The sequence below is a fragment of the Lepidochelys olivacea genome, assembly GCF_965140295.1.
Source record: "Lepidochelys olivacea isolate rLepOli2 genome assembly, chromosome: 6".
NCBI classification, from domain to species: domain Eukaryota; kingdom Metazoa; phylum Chordata; order Testudines; family Cheloniidae; genus Lepidochelys; species Lepidochelys olivacea.
Genome location: NC_140416.1, coordinates 9,979,200 through 10,000,563, shown reverse-complemented (window position 1 = coordinate 10,000,563; position 21,364 = coordinate 9,979,200). Strand labels below are relative to the sequence as shown.

Here is a 21,364-nt window from a genome sequence, read left to right as displayed (position 1 = left end):
AGGGGGCTCGGCTGGAGCAGGTGGTTGGGGGGCAGGTGGGGTCCGGGAGGGAGTTTGGGTGCGGGAGGGGGCTCGGCTGGGTCAGGTGGTTGGGGGGCAGGTGGGGTCCGGGAGGGAGTTTGGGTGCGGGAGGGGGCTCGGCTGGGGCAGGTGGTTGGGGACAGGTGGGGTCCGAGTGGGAGTTTGGGTGTGGGAGGGGGCTCGGCTGGGGCAGGTGGTTGGGGGCAGGTGGGGTCCGAGTGGGAGTTTGGGTGTGGGAGGGGGCTCGGGTAGAGAGTTGAGGTCTCGGGTGCAGGCTCTGGCTAGGAGGCGCTTACCTTGGGCTGCTCCTGGTCGGTGGTGCAGCATGGCTAAGGCAAGATCCCTGTCTCCCATGGCTCCACGCTGCTCTGCTCCCCAAGGTGGCCGGCATGTGCGCTCTGCATGGTGCCAATGGGAGCTGGGGCAGCGTGCAGAGATTCCCTCATTGCCGCTCCCCTCGGGGTGTTCTAAGACTCGGGTACCGGTGTCAGGCCCATGGCACGGAGACTTGCCGCGGGCGGGATGAAAAGAAGCCATGGACTGCATCCGGCCCTGCAGGGCCCCCGCCTTAGCCCGAGGCCGTGGGCTGCAGCATCTAAAGCCCCTGCATTAATCTGGCCCTGCCTGTAACAACAACAGACAGCCTGGGTGCCAATGCCGTGAGGCCTGCCGATCTAGCCCGGCAAAATCCAGGGCCAGGGCCATCCTTAGGCATACGCAGAATACACAGCTGCGTAGGGCACCATGTAATTTGTGGGGCACCAAATTTCGTGGTGCCCTAAGCAGCTGTATGCAGCTCTGGCTCCAGTGGCCAGCCCCATCCCCCAGTCAGCCCCCCTGCTCCGCCCCCACCCTGCCCCCATTCGACCCCTTTCCCCAAGCCCCTGCCCCACCCCGCTCCACCTCTTGCCGCCCCTGGTCTGCCCCCACCGCGCTCCCATTCCACCCTTCCCCCAAACCCCCTCCCCCGAATGACGCAGCCCACGGGATTAGCGGGGGTACTGGAGCTGGCAGAAGGGGTCGGTCCTGCCCCTGCACACACCAGCGGCAGCAGCGGGAAGCAGAGCAACCTGGCGCCAGCCTGCTCCACTCTGCCAGCTCCCAGCCACATTGCTCCGCTTCCCACCACTGGTGAGTGCAGGGGTGGGCCTGACCCCTTCCTCCAAGCCCCCTCCCTCAAGCGACAGGGCTGGGAGCTGGGGGAGCAGAGCGGGCTGGGGCTGAGTCGCTTTGCTTTCTGCTGCCACCAGTGAGTGTGGGGGGGCCCCGACTCCTGCTGCCGGTGCCAGGCCCCCTGCTTATCCCCCACGCTGCTCTGGGCCCCCCACAGCTCCTGCCCCCATGGCCCTGCAGCCCTTGAGCACAGTCACACACACCCCCCTCATGGAGGGGCTGGTCCCCCAGTGGAGCAGCCACTTCCCCCGCGGGGGGCGGGGGTAGTTGCTCGGGCTACGTAGGGCACTGCCATAGGTAGGGATGGCCCTGGCCAGGGCCCAGTGGTGTCTAAGCGAGGGGTAACTGTGATGTTCCCCATGGTACAGTCTGGGTCTGAACAGCTCTGCTCTCTCAACTCTCCAACCTGGGATGCCTTGCTGTGAGAACAACCACTCCCGGTCTGCTCACGCACAGCCTCAAGCATGTAAAATCACTCCCTGATGATATGAGAGCTTCTAGCCAGCCGCTCCTGAATTATATTACAGAGAGACACCAGTAAATTCCCAGTCTCAGATTTGTCCCCAGAAATGTGCATCTTGTACTGCCCAGCTCTTTCCTTCTGGGCAGTACAAGCTCACAGAAAGTCTGTTACTTCATTCATAGAAAATGATATGCACAAACCCTCTTATCTCAAATGGAGTTTCCCAAACTGTTCAAACACACGCTGGTTTAGATAAAACAATGAAGCAAGTTTATTAACTACAGGAAGATAGATTAGTGATGACAAGTGATGAGGCATAAAAGTAAGAACTGGTTACAAAGCAATAAAAGGTAAAACACAAACTAATATGTAACTTAACAAGCAAAGTGAATTTAAAGCAAAAGATTTCTCTCACCGTATGCTTACAGCAGTCTGGCTGGATTCCTTCAGCGAGGACCCTCCCCCAGTTCAATGATGCTTCTTTTGTCTTTTAAGCATTATTGATAGAGATGAGGGGAGAGAGGTGATTTGAAGCCTCTGTTCCTTTTTTTTATATCTTTTCCTCCTCTTTGAGAATCATCTCCAGCTGGGGTTCAGGCGACAGCCAGTCTGTTTGTCAAGATGTAAATTTTTCACTCACACCTTTCTTCCTACCGAAGAATGGCTGATTTAACTAGGTGATAGTCCATTTGATTGTGTGTACTATCATTATATGTGAAGTTATGAAGTTTTGCTATGTGTGTGGTACTGAAATGTGTTATGAGGTTGGGGAAAGCCCACAGCCAGCCTTTCAATGGCAACAAAGGAGCTGCTAGTAAGACAGATTTACATTAGAACCAGCCCGTCAGTTGTTGATGACTCCTCAGAGAAGGCATGTATGCAATGGGGGCTGCTTAGCACCTAAGTCACAGCCAGGATCTTTCTAGCCCCTGGAGAGAAAGTATAAGTGAGGATTGCTGACATCACTGCTTGGCCACTCTGCTCCCCCATAGAATCATAGGACTGGAAGGGATCTTGAGAGGTCATCTAGTCCAGTCCCCTGCACTTATTGCAGGACTAAGTATTATCTAGATCAGTGGTTCTCAAACTAGGGCTGCTGCTTGTTCGGGGAAAGCCCCTGGTGGGCCAGGCTGGTTTGTTTACCTGCTGCATCTGCCGGTTTGGCCGAACGGAGCTCCCACTGGCCGCGGTTTGCCATTCTAGGCCAATGGGGGCTGCAGGAAGTGGCGCAGGCCGAGGGATGTGCTGGCCACCCTTCCTGCAGCCCCCATTGGCCTGGAGCAGCAAACCGCGGCCAGTGGGAGCCACGAACAGCTGAACGTGCGGACATGGCAGGTAAACAAACCATCCCGTCCCGTCAGGGGCTTTCCCTGAACAAGTGGCAGCCCTAGTTTGAGAACCACTGATCTAGACCATCCCTGACAGATGTTTGTCCAACCTGCTCTTAAAAAGCCAACGGGAGGGCTAGAACTTTTTAAAATTGGGAAAAAACTTTTCCTTTGTCTGTCTCTCTGTTCCCTCGGGAGAGGAGACACAGAGCAGCAGTGCTGTAAGAAGCTTGCCCCAGGTATGAAAAAAATCATCAGATCATACCTAGAACTACTCATTTGAAACCCCAGATATGTAAGTAAATCAGGAAATATCTAGGAAGACATGATTAGGTTTATCTCTTATTTCTGTAAGGCTTGTGGATTCCTCTGTGCTAACCTCCAAATGCTTTTGTTTTGCTGGTAACCATTAAGCTGGACCTCAAGAAAACCATTCTTGATGCTTAATTATTATATTTGCTCTTTTTAAATCTAGCAATATCCTAAGTTCCAGATGTATTTTCCTTCTTTTTGTTTTTAATAAAATATACCTTTTTTAAGAACAGAATTGTGTTTTTGTGTCCTAAGAGGTTTGTGCAGATGTTGTGTAATTAGCTTGTGGCAACTGCTGATTTCCTTTGTCTTCTTTCTCAGCTCATCCCCGGAGGGGGCGGGTAAAAGAGCTTGAAGGTACCCCCCAGGGAGGAATTCCCAAGTGTGCCTTCCTGGGTTCAAAGGGGTTTTTTTGCGTTTGGGTGGTGGCAGCATATACCCAGGTCAGATAGAAGCTGTAACCCTGCGGGTTTAATACAAGCCTGGAGTGGCCAGTATTAATTTTTAGAATCCTTGCGAGCCCCCACCCCCTGCACTCGAAGTGCCAGAGTGGGGAATCTGGATATCCCACAACCTCCCTAGTCAATTTAGTCCAGTGCTTAAGTACCCTGAGAAGTTAGGAAGTTTTTCCTAATGTCCAATCTAAACCACCCTTGATGCAATATAAGCCCATTGATTCTTGTCCTGTCCTCAGAGGTTAAGGCAAGGTTAAAACAACCTTTTATTTACTTGAAAACTGTTATCATGTCCCCTCTCAGTCTTCTCTTCTCCAGACTAAACCCAATTTTTTTCAATCTTTCCTCATAAATCCTGTTTTCTAGACCTTTAATCATTTTTGTTGCTCGTCTGGACTTTCTCCAATTTGTCCACATCCCTCCTGAAATGCGGTGCTCAAATGTTTGCTTTTTTTGCTTCAGTGTTATACTGTTGACTCATATTTACGTTGTGATCCAATATGACTCCAGATCCCTTTCTGCAGTACTCTTTCCTAGGGAGTCATTTCCCATTTGGTATGTGTGCAAATGATTGTTCCTTCCTAAGTGGAGTTCTTTGCATTTGTCCTTATTGAATTTCATCCTATTTACTTCAGACCATTCCTCCAGTTTCTCCAGATCATTCTGAATTTTAATCCTATCCTCCAAAGCACTTGCAACCCCTCCCAGCTTGGTATCATCCACAAACATTATAAATGTATTCTCTATGCCATTATCTAAACCAGGGGTGGGCAAACTTTTTGGCTGAGGGCCACATCGGGGTGCGAAACTGTATGGAGGGCCAGGTAGGGAAGGCTGGGCCCCCCAAACAGCCTGGCCCCTGCCCCCTATTCACCCCCTCCCCCTTCCCTCCCCCTGACTGCCCCCCTCAGAACCTCCAACCCATCCATCCCCCTCTGCTCGTTGTCCCCTCACTGCCCCCTCCCAGGACCCCCTGCCCCAAACTGTCCCCCCGGGACCCCACCGCCATCCAACCCCCCTGCTACCTGTCCCCTGACTGCCCCACCGTGACCCCTATCCACACCCCTGCCCTCTGACAGGCCCCCCCAGAACTCCCACCCCCTATCCAACCCTCCCTGCTCACTGTCCCTGGACTGCCCTGACCCCCATCCACACCCCCGCCCCGACAGGCCCTCCGGGACTCCCACGCCCTATCCAACCCCCCCTGTTTCCCATCCCCTGACCGCCCACCCCGCCAAACCTCTGCCCCATCCAACCGTCCCCTGCCCCCCAGGACCTCCTACCCCTTATCCAACCTCACCCCCTGCCGCTGCTGCTGCCCCCTTACCATGCCGCTCAGAGCAGCCGGAGCTTGCAGCCCTGCTGCCCGCATGGTGAGCTGAGGCTGCGGGGGAACATCAGGGGAGGGGCTGGGGGCTAACCTCTCTGGCCAGGAGCTCAAGGGCCGGGTAGGACAGTCCCGCAGGCCGTAGTTGACCCACCTCTGATCTAAACCATCTCAACACCTGGAAGACTGTCTGGAAGACACAGACTTTGAGAGGAAATGCAGCCTGTATACAAAGAACTGTAAGCTGCCTATAACCTCTCTTAGGGTGAGAAACTGCTTGATTCAAATCTTGCTTAGTCTGTAGAATTCAGAGTGAGTTTATTTTTATTTCCTATGTAACTAACTTTAATGTCTATGCCTACTACATATAATCACTTAAAATCTCTTTCTATAGTTGTTAAATCTGTTTCCTATTTTACTTAAAACTGTGTTTTTGGTCGAAGTGCTCAGAGAATCTCAGCTCAGGTTAATAAGGGCTGTTGCATGTCCACTACCCTTTGTTGGAGTGGCGAACTAATTAATGAGCTTGCACTGTCCAAGGGAGTTTTGAGCATTGTAAGACGGTATATTTCTGGGGTGCAAGACTCAGGGCTGGGGTGATTTGCTGGTGCCTCTCTTAATTGATGAGTAGCTTGGAGAGCCTTCATGCAATTTAACTGGGTGTGGGGGGGCCACATGCTGATGGCTGAGTGATCACAGTGCCTAGAGGGTTTTTCTGTTTGTCACAGGCATAGCATTGTGAGAGAGAGCCCAGGCTGGAGAGTGAGACGGGCACACCAGTGCCAGGTTGTACTCCAGGGGTCCCATCACAGTGGCACAGTAAGGAGGGTGAAAAGCACAGCTTCTTGTTCTGATCGAGATTTGCACTTCATACATTGGTGTCGATATTTTAAGTGAGGCTTTAAGTGGGTTGCCTGAACACAGTCAAGAAAGAGTTACAAGTTTGTTATTTTCTGTTTGCTTATTTTGGGAAAGAGAAATAGCAGCAGAAAGGCATAAAAATGAGTGAGAGTGATGAAGTTGCAAAGTTAGAGCTGTACAGGCTGCAGGTAGCAGAAAAACAAAAAAGAGCACCAATGAATCTTGGAGCTAAAGCAGGTGGATACAGAGAGAGAGGCAGGCAGAAAGGAAGCAGTGCACGAACGAGTACTAGAACTGCAAGCCAAAGAAGCTGAGGAAATGGAAAAAGAGCAGAGGCACCAATTGGACTTGCTAGAAAAGGAGAATCAGAGCCATCCCACCCTAATGATTCCCATTTCTCCAAAAATCCACAAATGGGACCAGTTATGTCCTATATATAAAGAGACAGGTGATGTCACAGAATAGTTTACTACTTTTGAGAGTCTGTGTGAAGCTCATGTGATTCCTGATGACAAGAAAATCCCACCCTGATTGCAAAATTAACTCGTGAAGCTCTGAATATACCCAATGAAATGCCAATTCAGGATACTTTAGATTACTGTAAATTCAAAGAAACAGGTTTGAAATGATTTCAGATAGGGTGACATTTAGAAACTTAAGAGAAATGCTGGTATGAGTCATGGGGAATCTAATGGGAAAATGGGTGAGGGGGAAAGGTGTTGAAAGTTTTGAACAAATGTTTGGCCTTGTTGCTCAGGAGCATTTCCTAGGCATATATAAAGATGATGTCGAACAGCGTCTATGGGATAAACACGTGCAAACTGTGGATGAGATGGCGTCTCTATCTTATGGCCCTGAGCAGACCCAGGCATCTACTCAGAGTAAGTCACAGAAAGGGGGGTTTAAACCTGGTGGGAAGGGAGGGTCCTGTTTTACCTCTGGGAAGCACAAGGATGGCTGGGCACTCACTTCCTCAGAACCATTCCTCTATTCCACATTCCAAACCTCCTGTGAAAACAGAAGAGACCAAAAGATGCTGTCACTGTAATTCTATCGATCACCTGCTGGGAGGAAGAAGGCAACAAGTAGCCCATGTTAATGCTGCTGTCCTCAGCACAGGAGCCTCTGAGGCGCCTGACACTTGTAATATTGGTTCTGTGGGATTAGCCTCTGCAGAAGCAGGCATGGAACACATAAAGGTTGTCCAAATTAATGGCAGGGAATATCTGGGATGGGAAGATACAGGTGCAGAGGTTTCTGTGATTAAGCAGAGTGTAATTCAAGAAGGTGACGCATTGCCAGGACTAATGGCAGAGCTTTTATTAGTAGGAGGTTTCAGTATTCTTGTGCCTTTCGCCAGAATGTGCATAGAAACTGATGGGTTAGAAAGTGAATTAAAGGTGGGGGTAGCAGACGATATCCCCACAGACATGCTTATGGGAAATGATTTTTTCCCTGTAGCTCAGGCTGTTAAGGTGTCTGCCTGCAGCAGGAAGGAATATTATGCTGGGGCCCCAGAGGGAAAGGGTAAAGTCCCAAAAACTGCTGAAGGAAAGGGAGAAAGTCTCTTTGATTTTTCTGCAGCAAAGGGAAGAGCTGCTGGGAAAAGGTGCATCTGACCAAAGAGTAGACACTCTGAACCCAGAGAGGACAGATCACAACCATCTAGGAAAAGGAGGCTGGGAAGGTCCTAATGCTGGGAGTGGAGAACACAGGGTAACCTCAAGAGTGGAGATGGATTTCTTGTATATAGACAGTCCTGGCATTGGGAGACAGCTCCACACAGGGCCAGCCAATGTGCAGACTCTCCCGACAGCCATACCTCACCAGACGCTGGGGTACTAAAGCCCAAAAGATACGATTGGATTGAAAACCTATACTGAAGGGAAAGAAAAGCCAGTAACTGAACATATGCTAAGGTTCAGGAAGGAGTTGAAAAACACAATTGGTATTGAACAAAACAGACTGTCTAAACAGAAGGCATAGTATGACAAAGATACTTGTAAATGCCCATCTGTGATACAGGGTGGATGCTACAGTTAAATCTCATGATAAAAATGTGGATGCTAATAGTAAACCTGATGACAAAGAATTTGGGGCTGATGGTAAACCTAATGAAAAGGTGCAATATGCATGATTTTGGGGGAAAGTTTTTGAACATGCTTGGAGTGGTAAATAAGAACACACCCTGTGTTAAGAAGCCCTATGATAATGCTGCTTTTCAGCTAATACCTGTAAACAGAGTTGGAGCTTCTCACACCAGAGAAACCATAGTAAACCTTGGTTGCTGTATGGAAGGGGAAACCTAGGCATACCACCAGGGCTGGCAGGTTTGTATAATTTTTAGTGGTGCCCAGAACAGGTGCAGGAGGGGGTTTGGGGTGCAGGCTCTGGGAGGAAGTTTGCATATGGGAGGAGTGCGGGCTCTGGGATGGAGTTTGGATAATGGGTGCAGGCTCTGGGCTGGGACAGGGGGTTGGGGTGTAGGATGGGGTGCAGGCTCAGAGGGAGTTTGGGGTGCATGCTCTGGGAGAGAGTTTGGGTGCAGGAGGGATGCAGGCTCTGGGAGGAGGGCTGGGTGCGGGCTCTGGGCTGGCACAGAGGGTTGGGGTGCGGGAAGGGGTGCAGGGCGTGGTGCTGGGCCAAGGATGAAGAATTTGGGGTGCAGCAGGCAGGCTACCCTGGGGCTGGGGTGGGGAGCCAGAGAGGACTCCCCCCCAGCCCTCTCCCTGTTGGCACCAGCAGTCTCTGAGGGGGGGGCCCTCCTGGCATGACACTCAATCCCCCTCAGGCTGCTGCTCAGGAGATCCAGCCAGGATAAGCCACCCCCCACCCCCCGAGCTGAAGCGGAATCACCTACTGGGGGGGGTTGCCATGCACCTCCCGCCTCTGCAGGTGCAGCAGCCGCCTCAGCCTGCTCCTGGTGCCACTCCCCTGTGGCCAGCGAGGAAGAGCAGCGCAGAGCTGCCCGGGACAGCTGCCCACTGCCGAGGGCAGGCAGGGACACTCGGGGGAGGCATGTGGGAGCGGCAGGTGGGGCCGGGGAACACTCCAGGGCAGGCACATGGGGGTGATAGGCAGTGATAGGACCCAAATTTGCTGGAGCGCGGGCACCACAGGCCTATACAACTTGCTCTACCTGCATACCACTTCATTGCTTTGATGGCTAAATGTCTACACTTTAGAAAACATTAATATCTACATTGAATTAACACCAATTGGAGAAGCAGAAGGGTTAAAAATGCTGCGAACATACAACTAGATGCTTTTTAGCAACTCCGAGAAAGCACACTTGCTAACTTTTGACATCACTAAACAGATCCACAAAGCGTTAAAAGGTACACAGACCTTTGCAAGAGCATATGGGTAACACTACAATGTTTAGCAACACTTGGGAGTTACATTGTCAAAACCTAAAGAAGAACCTTGACACACTGCTTTGCATTAGTCAGTGACTAATACTCTGGCCGTAAACTAAGGGGGGAGGTGTGGCACACTGTACCTCAAAATAGCACCTTGAACCCCCATATTCACGACTGTGATGTTTTGTACAAAGTATGCCTTATGAGGTATCAGTTAAGAAGAATTGATCTGTTGAACATTAATATTTTGTTGAATTGTGTGTACTACCACTGTATGTGAAGTTATGAAGTTTTGCTATGGGCGTAGTACTGAAATATGTTGTGAGGTTAGGAGACACCCACAGCCAGCCTTTCAGTGGTATCAAAGAAGCAGCTAGTGAGATGGATTTACATCAGGACCAGCCAGACAGGAGCTGATGGCCCATCAAGAAGAAGCCACTCTCCCAGAGCCTCTTCAGAGAGGGCACATACACAATGGGGGCTGCCTAACCTTAATGTCACAGCAAGGATCTTTCTAGCACCTGGAGAGAAAGTCTAAGTGAGGGTTGATTACATCACCACTTGGCCTCTGTCCTCCCCATCTCATCACCTGAAAGATCGTCTGGAAGACAAAGACTTTGAACCGGGGAGATTGGTCCCAGGCTGAGAGGGAATGCAGCCTGTGTATTAAGAACTGTAAGCTGTCTGGTACATCTATTACAGTGAGAAACTGCTTGAATCAGATCTTGCTTAGTCTGTAGAATTTAGAGTGAGTTTATTTTCATATGTGATCTCTATGTCTACTACTTATAATCACTTAAAATCTATCTTTCTGTAGTTAATAATCTGTTTCCTCTTTTACCTAAAAGCATGTGGTTTTGGTCGAAGTGCTCAGAGAATCTTAACTCAGGTTAACAAGGGCTGTTGCATGTCCACTACCCTTTGTTGGAGTGGCAAACTAATTAATGAGCTTGCACTATCCAAGGGATTCTTGAGCATTGTAAGACGTGTATTTCTGGGGTGTAAGGCTTAGGGCTGGGGTGATTGGTGATGCCTCTCTGTATAATTGATGAGTAGCTTGGAGAGCCTTCATGCAATTTAACTGGGTGTGGGTGTCCACATGCTGATGGCTGAGTGATCACAGTGCCTGGGGGGGTGTGCTGTTTGTCACCAGCATTGCATTGTAAGAGACAGCCCAGGCTGGAGAGTTAAAGGGGCAGAGAGGTCCCACAGTTCCAGGCTGTACCCCAGGGGTCCAGTCACAATACTTCACAAGGCCTACTTCATATAAGATTTATCATAGTCCTATAGAAGTGGTGAACATAAGGGTGCAGACTCTCACAGTAAAACACCCAGATTGGGGCTGCATGAGGCTTGGAAACTAATCCCCTGTATGAGCATCATGGCTCTCCCAGCTCCTACCTACTCCAACTGGTAGGTTAGGGGCTCAGTCCCTCTAACTCTCAGGGCTGGGAAGAGTGGGTCTGTCAGTCCAGCCAACTCTATCTCCCCCTCACTGCCCCCAGCTTGGTCTTGTCCCCTTTCCTTCGACCCCAACCACACTCCCCTTGCTTTGGGACCAGGGGCAGCCTTTTGAGGGACGTTGCTCATTGCACTGCCTGGGATCACAGACTGGCTGCATGGGGGACTGTGCTGTCATGGGGATGGACCCACAGGAACAATGGGTCACTCATCCCCATTCCGTTGGGGGGGGGAGGCCTGCATACACTGCCCCTGCACCACTCCCTTGCCTTCACTTCCCTGGGGTCCAGTTGCACCATCATCTAAATGTAGTCATGAGGCTGCAGTCCCCTGTACCAACTGTGATTTCCCAGTAGGGCCAGCTGTATTCAGGCCTTTGGGACCTAAACCAGCCTTTCGCGAAACACAGCATCACTTCATCTCAACAGCAGGAACGCTGAACGATAAGAGAGGATTAAAGCAACACAGGTCCTCCCCGTATCCAGATGAAGGACTTGTCTAGGGAATGAGCAAATCAGGAACAGTTAGACAGCCTTTGATGAACTCCATGCATGAACACTCGTGCTGGAATTACGGAACGTGTTCCTGCTTAGTTTATCCCACACAGGGAGTTGATCAGGAATAGATATTGCACTTTAAATTCACACTTTACCTTAATCTAAGTCAGCTTTCAAGTGGAGACAAGCTCTGAGAGGCTTAACTTAACCAGACACCCCAACTTTAGATCTGGAGGTGGGGCAGTCTGTTTCCCTATAATCCTGTCTCTCTCTCATCTCCTGCCAGCTGAGGCAGATCTTACCCCTCTCCAAGTTCCTTTGTCTGTACCAGCCATCCCAGACCCAGTCAATCCAGGAAGGGTAGGGATAGACTTCCCAGCAGTTGTTCTTTGCATTGTCTTTTCACCATTAGTAAATGGGGGGAGGAGAGGGGGACTCTCTCCAGCTCAGTATTTACCTGTCGGGATGGGACATCAAGCACAGCCAGTGCTGGAGAATTCTCGAAAGATGTGGCCGCTCATATAACAGCAGCCACTGCCATGTTACTGCAGGCCCTTTGGCTGCCTCTTTGGAGATGCCAGGACATCAAGCTTGCTGCGTAGCTGCAGATCTATAAAATCCCAATTCCGCTAACTCTGCTCTACAGCAGTGAAATGTGGGTGCTGAGGAAGGCTGAAGAGCAGCAGAATGATTTTCATTGTTTCCATCGGCTGCTCCATAGCAGCAAGACAAGATCAACAATAAGGAAATTCATAGTCGAACCCAAGCAACTGCCTCTATCAGCACAGGTTTCACTTTCCTGGTGCAGACATGCTCTTAGGATGGAGGATGAGTAAATTACAAAACGTGTTTACTCAGGAGAGCTGCTACATTGACAGTGATCACATGGGTGCCAAAAGCTTTGTTGGCATGACAAGATTGCCAGTGATGGACATAAATGAAAGATCTTAAGGAGCAGATTGATCTGCGTAGCACGTGATCTGCGAGGAGGCCACATCCCTGGGGATTTGCCAAGGTGATGATGTGAGGACTCTATGAGGTGTTTGCTTCTCTTGGAATGAACCACCTTTGTAATCCCAGTGAGTAACATACAATTGAATGAGCAGAGGTACGTATAATATTCATAAAATAATACAGACATCTTCCCGGGGAGGCCACAACACCAGAGAAATCTCCCCTCCTATTCCTATCCCACAATTACTAGCCATGCTACACCCTAGCAATTTGGTGGCAGAGAATTTCATGGGGGATGATCAGAGCTCAGTTCACTCTGTGCCACTCTCCTCACCCCCCTCTGGCACCCTTCCTCCCTGTCTCTCTCCTTTTCATGATCTTTAATCTGACCCACCCCCCTCCTGCCTTTCCCTGTAACTGGATCTCAGCCTGGCAAGGGCACCAGAGAGCCAGCCACATGATACTGTGGGGCTGATGGCAAGAACAGCTGGTGTCCTTAGGAATCCACTGAGTAAGACAGTTCTGGGCAAAGCAGATCCTGCTGCTTGCGGGGGAGGGGGGTGTCTGCTCCTCCCTCTTCTCTTTAATCCTTCCCCTGGCGCATATGGGGCAAGTTTCCCGGGGAAGCTGGGGGATCTGCCCCCCTTTTAGGAGATTAGCAATCTGTCTAGAAGATATGCTGTAAATCAGCTTGTAAGAGAAGATCTAGGACCTGTGTTAGGAGGAGGGGGGGGAGGTCAAGCGAGATGGCCTATTCTGGCCTAAGAGTCTGTGATTCCCCCTACTCAGTACCTTGCTTCATGGGCCACAGGGAGACCAGAATTACCAGCATGCTTATACCACTCATGGCTCTGTGTTATGGCACTGACTGGCCCAGCCTCATTCTTCAGGGCTATACTTAGAGGCGTTTTCAGCAGATGCCACCATTACACACTCTTCAGTAAGCAAGCAGGTTTTGACTCTTAGGAAGACGTACTGGGTGGTTGGTTGTTTTGGGTTCTGCAATGTTCTGGTAGGCAGTGATCCTGGGGGTGAGGGAGCTGCCTGAGAGGTGGGAAAGTTTGCTGTCTGCCTTGGGCTTTCACTAGAGTCAGTTTCTGGAGGCAGAGTTGATCCTTGTGAACCAGGCACTGGGGTTGGGCTGAGCCACATGGAAGCACGGATTGTCCTGTGTGCTGTTTGACCACCTCTGTTTCAGGACTCGTGTATGTAAATAAAGTGAGTTACCTTAGACTCTATCCATATTTTACATCACTGATTTCTCTTCTGCTGGGAAGATGATCTGCAAGGTCTCAGAGGTCAGCTGCCCCTAGCAAAAGAGCTATGCTGGTGCCAGGACTAGGTCACTGATGTCAGAAGGGGCAGAGATACTGTACAAAACAGTGTAGTCCTTTAGAGGAGGATTTGTGGCTGGGACAGAGCAGGATATGTTAGGGTTGGAGCTAGCATGAGCACTGACTGGTAAGAGAGAGCATCCAGTGCTGAGCCTCCACCCTGCTCCCCACAGCACAGCGTGTATGTCCCCCACACACACATACACTGGGGCATTGGGGTCAGCACAGACTTCTGGGGACAGCGCCCCCTAGCGCCATGCTGGTTCAGCAGAAGGGGAAAAAATGAGATGCGATCCACCACCCCTAGCCAGATCTCAGTCTCCCCTGCCTCTCATCACACGGGGGTTAGGGAGGCTCTGTGTCCCACAGCTCCAAAGCCTTGGTCCTGTCATTAGAAGTGTCACCAAAAACCTGCTCATGAAACCTGCTCTGCACTGGGCTGGGCGCTGCAGGATGCTGCTGAAACAGGGATGCAAGACCATGCTGGGCTCTGGATGTGCAGCCTCCTCTCCCTATGGGCCACCTCTGCCCAGTGCTAGAGCCAATGCCCTTCTTGCCCCTTTGGGCCACTGCTCTGCAGGGGAAGGAGGTACATTCAAGGTGTTGGGCATTCCCCAAAGCTGGGCATGGGATGGCTCCCTGCTTCTGTCGCCATCCTGCTAGCATGTGAGGGGTGGTCTTAAAGCAGCAGGCTCCCCCACATCCTTCCCCAGCTGCGGGGCAGGACTCCAAATGACATGGTCTAGGTAGCCTGCCCTTAACACCCACCATACCTGGTGGCAGGTGCAGGGGGATCCAGGCTCGGGGGGGGGGGGAGGAGGGGAGGAAGGAAGAGCCCCAGGGCAGCAGTGATGCAGGGAAGGATTAGGTGAGTTTGGCTTTCCTGCCCCCCCCCACACACTTCCATCCTGCTTGCGGGGGCTCCCCAGAGTTGAACCAATGGTGTTGCAGGCCCCATGCCCAGGGGGATGCCTCTGGGAAGTGAAGAGCATCCTGGGGAACCTAGCAATGCCTGGGTATGGAGGTGAAGCTGGCATGACCTGGGGTTCTGCCAACGACTGGTGAAGGCCAATGGGATGTGGATGGTGCTGCTTGCTGGCCTCCTGGCTGGGGAGCAAACGGAAGTGTGAGGATTGGGTGCCACGCAGGCACTGGGGAGACGGGCATCAGAGCTGACAGCAGCCCCCCATGCAGAGATCTGTGCCAGGGCCCCTGCTTGGCAAGGTCTTGAGAGATGAGCCCAGTTCTCCACTGCAGAGTTTTGCACTGTCCTCTGACCCAGCCTGCATCAGAGCCAGATTACTGGGCTGGATGGGTCCACAGGTCTGATCTCGGGTTGTGGGGGGCAGATGTACAGGGCTGGCTGGGCCCATGGGTCTGATCTGGGGCAGTAATTTCTTCACTCCAAACTGGTCAGAACCCCAGCATTTTAGGCAGCTGAGTCTGAATCCCAGGGCCCTGGCTCAGGCCCCTCTAGGCAATAGCTGGGGAGGGGGCTGGATGGGCTGATGCTCTTAGTCCCACATGCTGTTTGTCCCTGAAGTGCCAGAATCTTGACCTCAGAAAAGGGCAAGTCTGGGGGCAGGGAAGGGGCCTGCGAGGGATCCCAAAGCACAAAGTGACTTGCTCATTGTTCAGAATGGAGCTGGGGCACCCCAGGCTGCCCTCCATTTTAGAGTGGGCTCCAAGAGGTTTGCTGAGCTGGGAGAGGAGGCCCAGGAGGTGGATGGGCACTATGGGCTCTGTCTATCTGCAGCAGCTGCTGGAAAAGGTAGGGCCACAGAGGCCAGGAAGGTGACCCCTTAGCAGAGCTGGCCTGGAGAAGCCATCATCATCTTCTCTGCTGCGGCTCCTCCAGTTGAGACCCAGGAGGGGGAGACTCTGGGGTGGAGGGAGCTGGGGCCCAGGTAGCCCCAGGGCAATGGTACTGTGGCTCCCATGGTGCAGGAGTTGCTGGGACGGACCCTGCAGACAGGAGGGGCACAGGGAGACAGCTGACGATGCCTCATTTCTCTGCCACTGGCTCCCTCCATGTCCTGCTCTTCCTTGGCTGCTGGATCTTCTTCCAACCCTGCTGCAGCTCAGGGTGCCAATAATGCCTCAGGGACCTGCATATTTGCACATGGCATTTTATTGGGGAGGGACTACTTTGTCCGTCTGCTGCCGGTTACAGAGGCGGCAGAAGGACACAGAGGTGGGGAGTGTCACGAGGAACTCCAGCCAATGCTGACAGGGGGATGGGCTTGCTAATGCCCCTGTCCTTGGGTACCCTGGCATGGGATGCCATGGCTACAAGCACCATGGTAATGTCACTTCCCATCTCCCACCCACCTCCCTCTGCCCTGGTTCAGGGCCTCTGCCCCTTTAAGACATCACAATTTCCAGATGCTCCTCCCCTCATTGATGATGTCATCATCCCCAATGACCTCACAATCTCTTGCTGTGACATCAATAACACCAGTCATGAGGAAGCAGCAGGAATCCATGGGCTCTTAAAGAGGATGAGAACCTGACCAAGCTTCCTTTAGACCTGAGTCTTGCTTCCTTCTACTTCTGCTAATTTGTTACTGTAAGGTCACAGGGGCTGCACACACTGGTTTGTTATTATGGAAGTCTCTCTGGGTGCCATGCGCTGGTTTGTTATTGGAGAGTCACTCACGAACACTAGGGCTATGCACGCTGATATGTTAATATTGTAGGGTCTCTCAAGGTGCTGCACGCTGGTTTGCTTCTATAGGATAATTTAAGGATGCTAGGATCTGTGCTTTCTGGTTTGATATTATTGTAGGGTCACTTAGGGATGCCAGGGCTGTGCATGCTGGTTTGTTGTTATTGAAGGGTCACTTGGGCTGCTGTGCACTGGTTTGTTATTGTAGGATCACTTGGGGACACTAAGACTATGTGCAATGGTTTGTTATTATTGTAGGGTCTCTCAGGGCATTGGTTTGCTTATTATAGGGTCACTTATGGATGCTAAGGGCTATGCACACTGGGTCGTTATTGTAGGGTCACTCCGAGGCACTGGGGCTCCACGCGCTGGTTTGTTATTGTAGGGTCACTGGGGCTCCGCACGCTGGTTTGTTATTGTAGGGTCACTCAGGGGCACTGGGGCTCCACACACTGGTTTGTTATTGGAGGGGCACTGGGGCTCCACGCGCTGGTTTGTTATTGGAGGGGCACTCAGAATCACTGGGGCTCCACGTGCTGGTTTGTTATTGGAGGGTCACTCAGAAGCACTGGGGCTCCGCACGCTGGTTTGTTATTGTAGGGTCACTGGGGCTCCACACACTGGTTTGTTATTGTAGGGGCACTCAGAAGCACTGGGGCTCCGCACGCTGGTTTGTTATTGTAGGGTCACTCAGGGGCACTGGGGCTCCACACACTGGTTTGTTATTGGAGGGGCACTGGGGCTCCACGCGCTGGTTTGTTATTGGAGGGGCACTCAGAAGCACTGGGGCTCCACGCGCTGGTTTGTTATTGGAGGGTCACTCAGAAGCACTGGGGCTCCGCACGCTGGTTTGTTATTGTAGGGTCACTCAGGGGCACTGGGGCTCCCCACACTGGTTTGTTATTGTAGGGTCACTGGGGCTCCACACACTGGTTTGTTATTGGAGGGTCACTCAGAAGCACTGGGGCTCCACACACTGGTTTGTTATTGGAGGGTCACTCAGAAGCACTGGGGCTGTGCATCCACAGCCCTCAAAACTGCTGGAGGGTTGTGCCTGCTTTGTTAGTGTAAGTTTTTTGTCCTTCCCTGGGGCTAGGCATGCTAGTTAGTTAGCACAGGGCTGCTCTGGAGCCCTGTTTTTGCTTGTTAGCATGGCTAGGGTTCCCGCATCAGTGCAGGCTGTTCAAGCGCTGGGGCTGCAAGCTCAAGCGGGTCAGTTCAATGTCTCAGGTTCAGTGGGTTTGTAGGTTTCCTAGTGAGAAGTTTGTATAGGGCATGTGTTATCGCAGGGTCTGTGCTAGGACTTGGCCCACAATTGTTTGTTATTGTAGGGTTGCTGACAAGCATGGGAGGGACTGCATGCGGTGGTTTGTTGTTATCTGGTAGGTTGCTGACGAGCACATGAGCGGGTTGCATAGGGTGGTTTGCTATCAGTAGGGTTGAGCACCGGAGGGGTTGTGTACTGTGGTTTGTTATTGTAGGGTTGCTGAGGAGGTAGCATACAGTGATTTGCTAAGGTAGGGTGGCTGAGGAGCGGAGTGGTGGGGGGTAGGAACATGTGTACAGTGGTTTGTTAGTGGAGGGCCACTTGTAGCCTTAAGTCTCCACTCCTGGAGGCTCCAGCCCCTCAATCCTTCCCCTCCTCCCCACCATGGGTGAACAGATGCCAGAGCTGAGCTCGTGCCCAGGAGATTAGGGTCTGCGACCTACAGTCCTTCCCAGGGCTGGTGGACTTGGTAGCGGGAGCCAACTGGAGGATCTCAGTGGGGAAGAAGGGATTAGGGAAGAGTCTGCAGAGAGGGTGGGGGATCCCTCCAGGGACAGGACAGTTCAGCTGAGGGAGGAGAACTAGAGGATCAGGACAGGGCAGCTGGGGGGAGGGTGGGGGAGCTGGAGGAGCCCCAGAGGGAGCAGAACAGACGCCATACTGATGCAATCCCATGTCACGCACACATTGGTAAGAGCCACGCCTGCCTGAGACGACACTAGGGACCCCCAGCTCCCTCCTGGGGGGAAAGGGGCAGCTGCTGGGAAAAAACAACAACACTGGGATACAGAGGAGCCACGTAATGCATGCGCCAGTGCCCCAGCTGGTGGGAATACACCAGGGAGGATGAGGCCGGGGGCTCCTCCAGGACCGGATTTGAGCCCAGCAGGCCCTAGGGAGAATGGGGGGAACAGGACAGAAGCAGCAGGGTGGCCCCCTCCCCGGGGGCTCCCTGGGTGCTATTTGAAGTGAGAGAGGAAGTGGGTGACAGGATAGTGGGGTGAGTCGATGCCCAGCACCTGGCAGACACCCAGCACCTTGAGGCAAGCCTCGCGGCGGCTGGGGCTGGCACAGGCCACGTTGCAGTAGGGCTCTTCATATTCACGGGTGACCAGCTCATCCTCCAGCAGGTTGAGGCGGATGACGCCGCGCTCGTGCAGGGCCTGCAATGTCTCCACACTGGCTGTGGACTTGAGGGCCTTCAGGTGCTGTGACACCACGCACATGACGCCCACCAGGTGGGTGCGGGGCTGGGCATGGGTGGGCAGCAGCGGGGGCACCCCACAGGCAACCATGACAGAGGCGAGCATGATGTCCACCCCGTAGATCTCCTGGATCCAGTCGCGCAGGTAGAAGCCTCCCATGCGGGGGTTGATCTCAATGAGCTTGGGCCCAGCTGCCGTCAACTTGAGCTCCACGTTGAAAACGCCATTGGTCAGGCCGCAGCCCAAGCAGCACCGGTAGGCGGCGCGCACCAGCTGGGCCTCGCAGTCGGGCGCCAGGCAGGTGGGCATGCTGGCTGCTGTCTCGGTGAAGTGGGGCACACGGGTGGGCCCGTTGTCGGAGACGAAGGCGGCCAGCATGCGCCCATCATAAATCACAATATCCACGTCGTGCTCTGTGCCGGAGACATACTCCATCAGCAGCATGGCATTGCCCCAGCCCAGCCCGATGCCTGGGTGATCCGTATCCTCCCGCAAGTCCCGTGAGATCTTCTCAAAGTGCAGGTGGCACTGCTGCACATTCTCTACCAGCTTGACCCCCACGGCACCCGCCCCATACTCTAGCTTCATGACACCGGGGAAGGAGAGATGGCGGGCAGCCCGCTCCACGTCAGCGTGGCTCTCCAGGTGGCAGCAGGGAACGGCATAGAGCGCCTCTGAGGCCCAGCCAAGTGGGGCTTCCTTGCGCCGGCGCAGCAGGTGTTGGTGGGTGCGGCTCTTCTGCTTGGCCACCCGCATGGCTGCCACCGGGCTGCAGCGCAGGCCCAGCTGCTCACACACTAGGGCCGTCAGCACCATGCAGTCGTCCCAGTAGGAGAGGCAGCCGTCCAGGTGCAGGCCCCGCTCCCGCACCAGCCCCACCAGCCGCTGGGCATGCTCTTCATCCCGCCTGTGCTCCGTGGTGTCGTAGTGGATGAAGGTCTGCACCAGCTGCGAGGCAAAGTGGTTGGGGTCTGACTCCACCAGGTGAATCTGGAGCGGGGGGGGCACAGAGAAGGGGGGCGGGGGAGAGATGCAGAGAAGTGGGAGAGAGACCAAAAAGGGGTCACTAAGGACTGGGGCAGGCTCCATGCCCTCCCCGCCAGGCGCCGCAAAAATGGGACTGTCCTTGGGGACGGATCCACACCCCACGGTGGGATGCAAATAGGGCGTTCCACTCATATCCAGAACCCCGGCGTGGGAGAGATGGAATTGTCCACGTGCGTCCAGACCCCATGTGGGGCAGGAGATGGAGGAAAGGTCCAAGCATTTCTATGAAGGGAGATGGGATGGGTCCATGTGTGCCCATGCCCCCGAGGGGTGTGGGAAGGAGATGGAATAGTCTATGTGCATCCAGGGAGGGAGATGGAATAGTTCACTCACACCCATGGCCCCATGAAGTGGGGAGAAGAAACAGAAAGGTCCATTCACAACCAGGCCCCATGGGGTAGGGGGAAGAAACTGAATGGTCTACTCACACCCAGGTTCCATATGGTAGAGGGGAGTAAATGGACCGCTTCACTCCTGCCCAGGCACCATTCAGTGCGGGGAGGGGGAGAAGATGGAATAGTCCACTTACACCCAGGATGAGTGGGGGGATATGGAATGGCCCATTTGTGTCAGGATGGAATGATCCACTCGTGCCCAGGAGGGGTGGGGTAGACTGGGAATGGTCCACTTATGCCCAGGCCCCATGGGGTGGGGAGGAGGAGACGGTGTGGTCACGGGCCTCATGTGCCAGCCCCCATGGGGCATTCCTGGACCCCAAGGCAAGAGGAGATGGGATGTTCCATCCAGGTTGAGGGGGCGAGTGCATCTGCATGCTAAACGCTTTCCAAGAACAAGCCCGGCATGGTTGCGTCCAGTTTTGTGCAGGGGCTTTGGGAAGGGACCAGCCGCCAGAGGGGCGGGGCCAGCACTGACACAAAAGGGCACCCCAACCTGCCTGGGCTGAGTGCCACCCTGGACACAGAGGACCAAATCCCAGCCTGGAACCAACCTGGAGCTGCTGCCAAGAAAGTGGGGCTGGGGGAGTACACAGGAGTGCTCACAGCCTAGGAAACTGCACTCAGCATCAGTGGCAGGGCTGTGCCATGGGATTCCTTTCTCACACCTCTGAGCAGAGTCAATTTGCTTGGGATTTGGGGGGGGAGGGGTGTTCCTGTGAGAGAAGTTAGCTGGCCTCATGAGATCTAACTCCAGGAGCTAACAATGTCAAGGCTGGCAGGTGTTAACTCCAGAGCCTAATGCTTGTGGAAAATTTAAAGACAGCAGCACTATTAACTATTCCACTGCTGATCAATTTTCCAGGAACGTTCTGCTATTCCAGAGCTGTGGCAGAATTGCCCACCTTTTCCCCACTCCACTGGGGCTGGAGATGGGCCAGACCACTTGCTCCTGTCTCCCACAGTGGTGTGACGTTGGGCTGGGATACAGACCGTTCCATTACCCAGATTGCAGCAACCATCACAGACTGTATTTGCCTCAATTCAGTGTCTGGGCTGGGACCTGGTTCTCCTCTGTCTGGGGTCAAGCACTCATCTCCCCTTCCCCACACCACTCCTGCCCCTTCTCTAGTATTCCTTCGCCAGCTGACGTTCAGGCCCACGTCCCCATGTGCCCAGACGGCCTCAAAGCAGAGGCATGAGAGGGCACGGCGAAGGGAAGGGAGAGCAAGAG

At 53.2% G+C, this 21,364-nt stretch overlaps 1 protein-coding gene across 2 annotated transcripts in view; it reads right to left on the bottom strand.

Annotated features, from left to right (window-relative positions):
- Positions 1 to 15,661: 15,661 nt before the first annotated feature.
- CARNS1 (carnosine synthase 1) overlaps positions 15,662 to 21,364 on the bottom strand; it is a 28,175-nt gene continuing 22,472 nt past the window's right edge. For both annotated transcript variants that reach the window (XM_084630215.1, XM_084630216.1), the window contains one exon: positions 15,662 to 19,678. In XM_084630215.1, the coding sequence (XP_084486341.1) occupies positions 18,443 to 19,678 (1,236 nt within the window). In that variant the 3' untranslated portion in view covers positions 15,662 to 18,442. The remainder of the gene's footprint in view (positions 19,679 to 21,364) is intronic.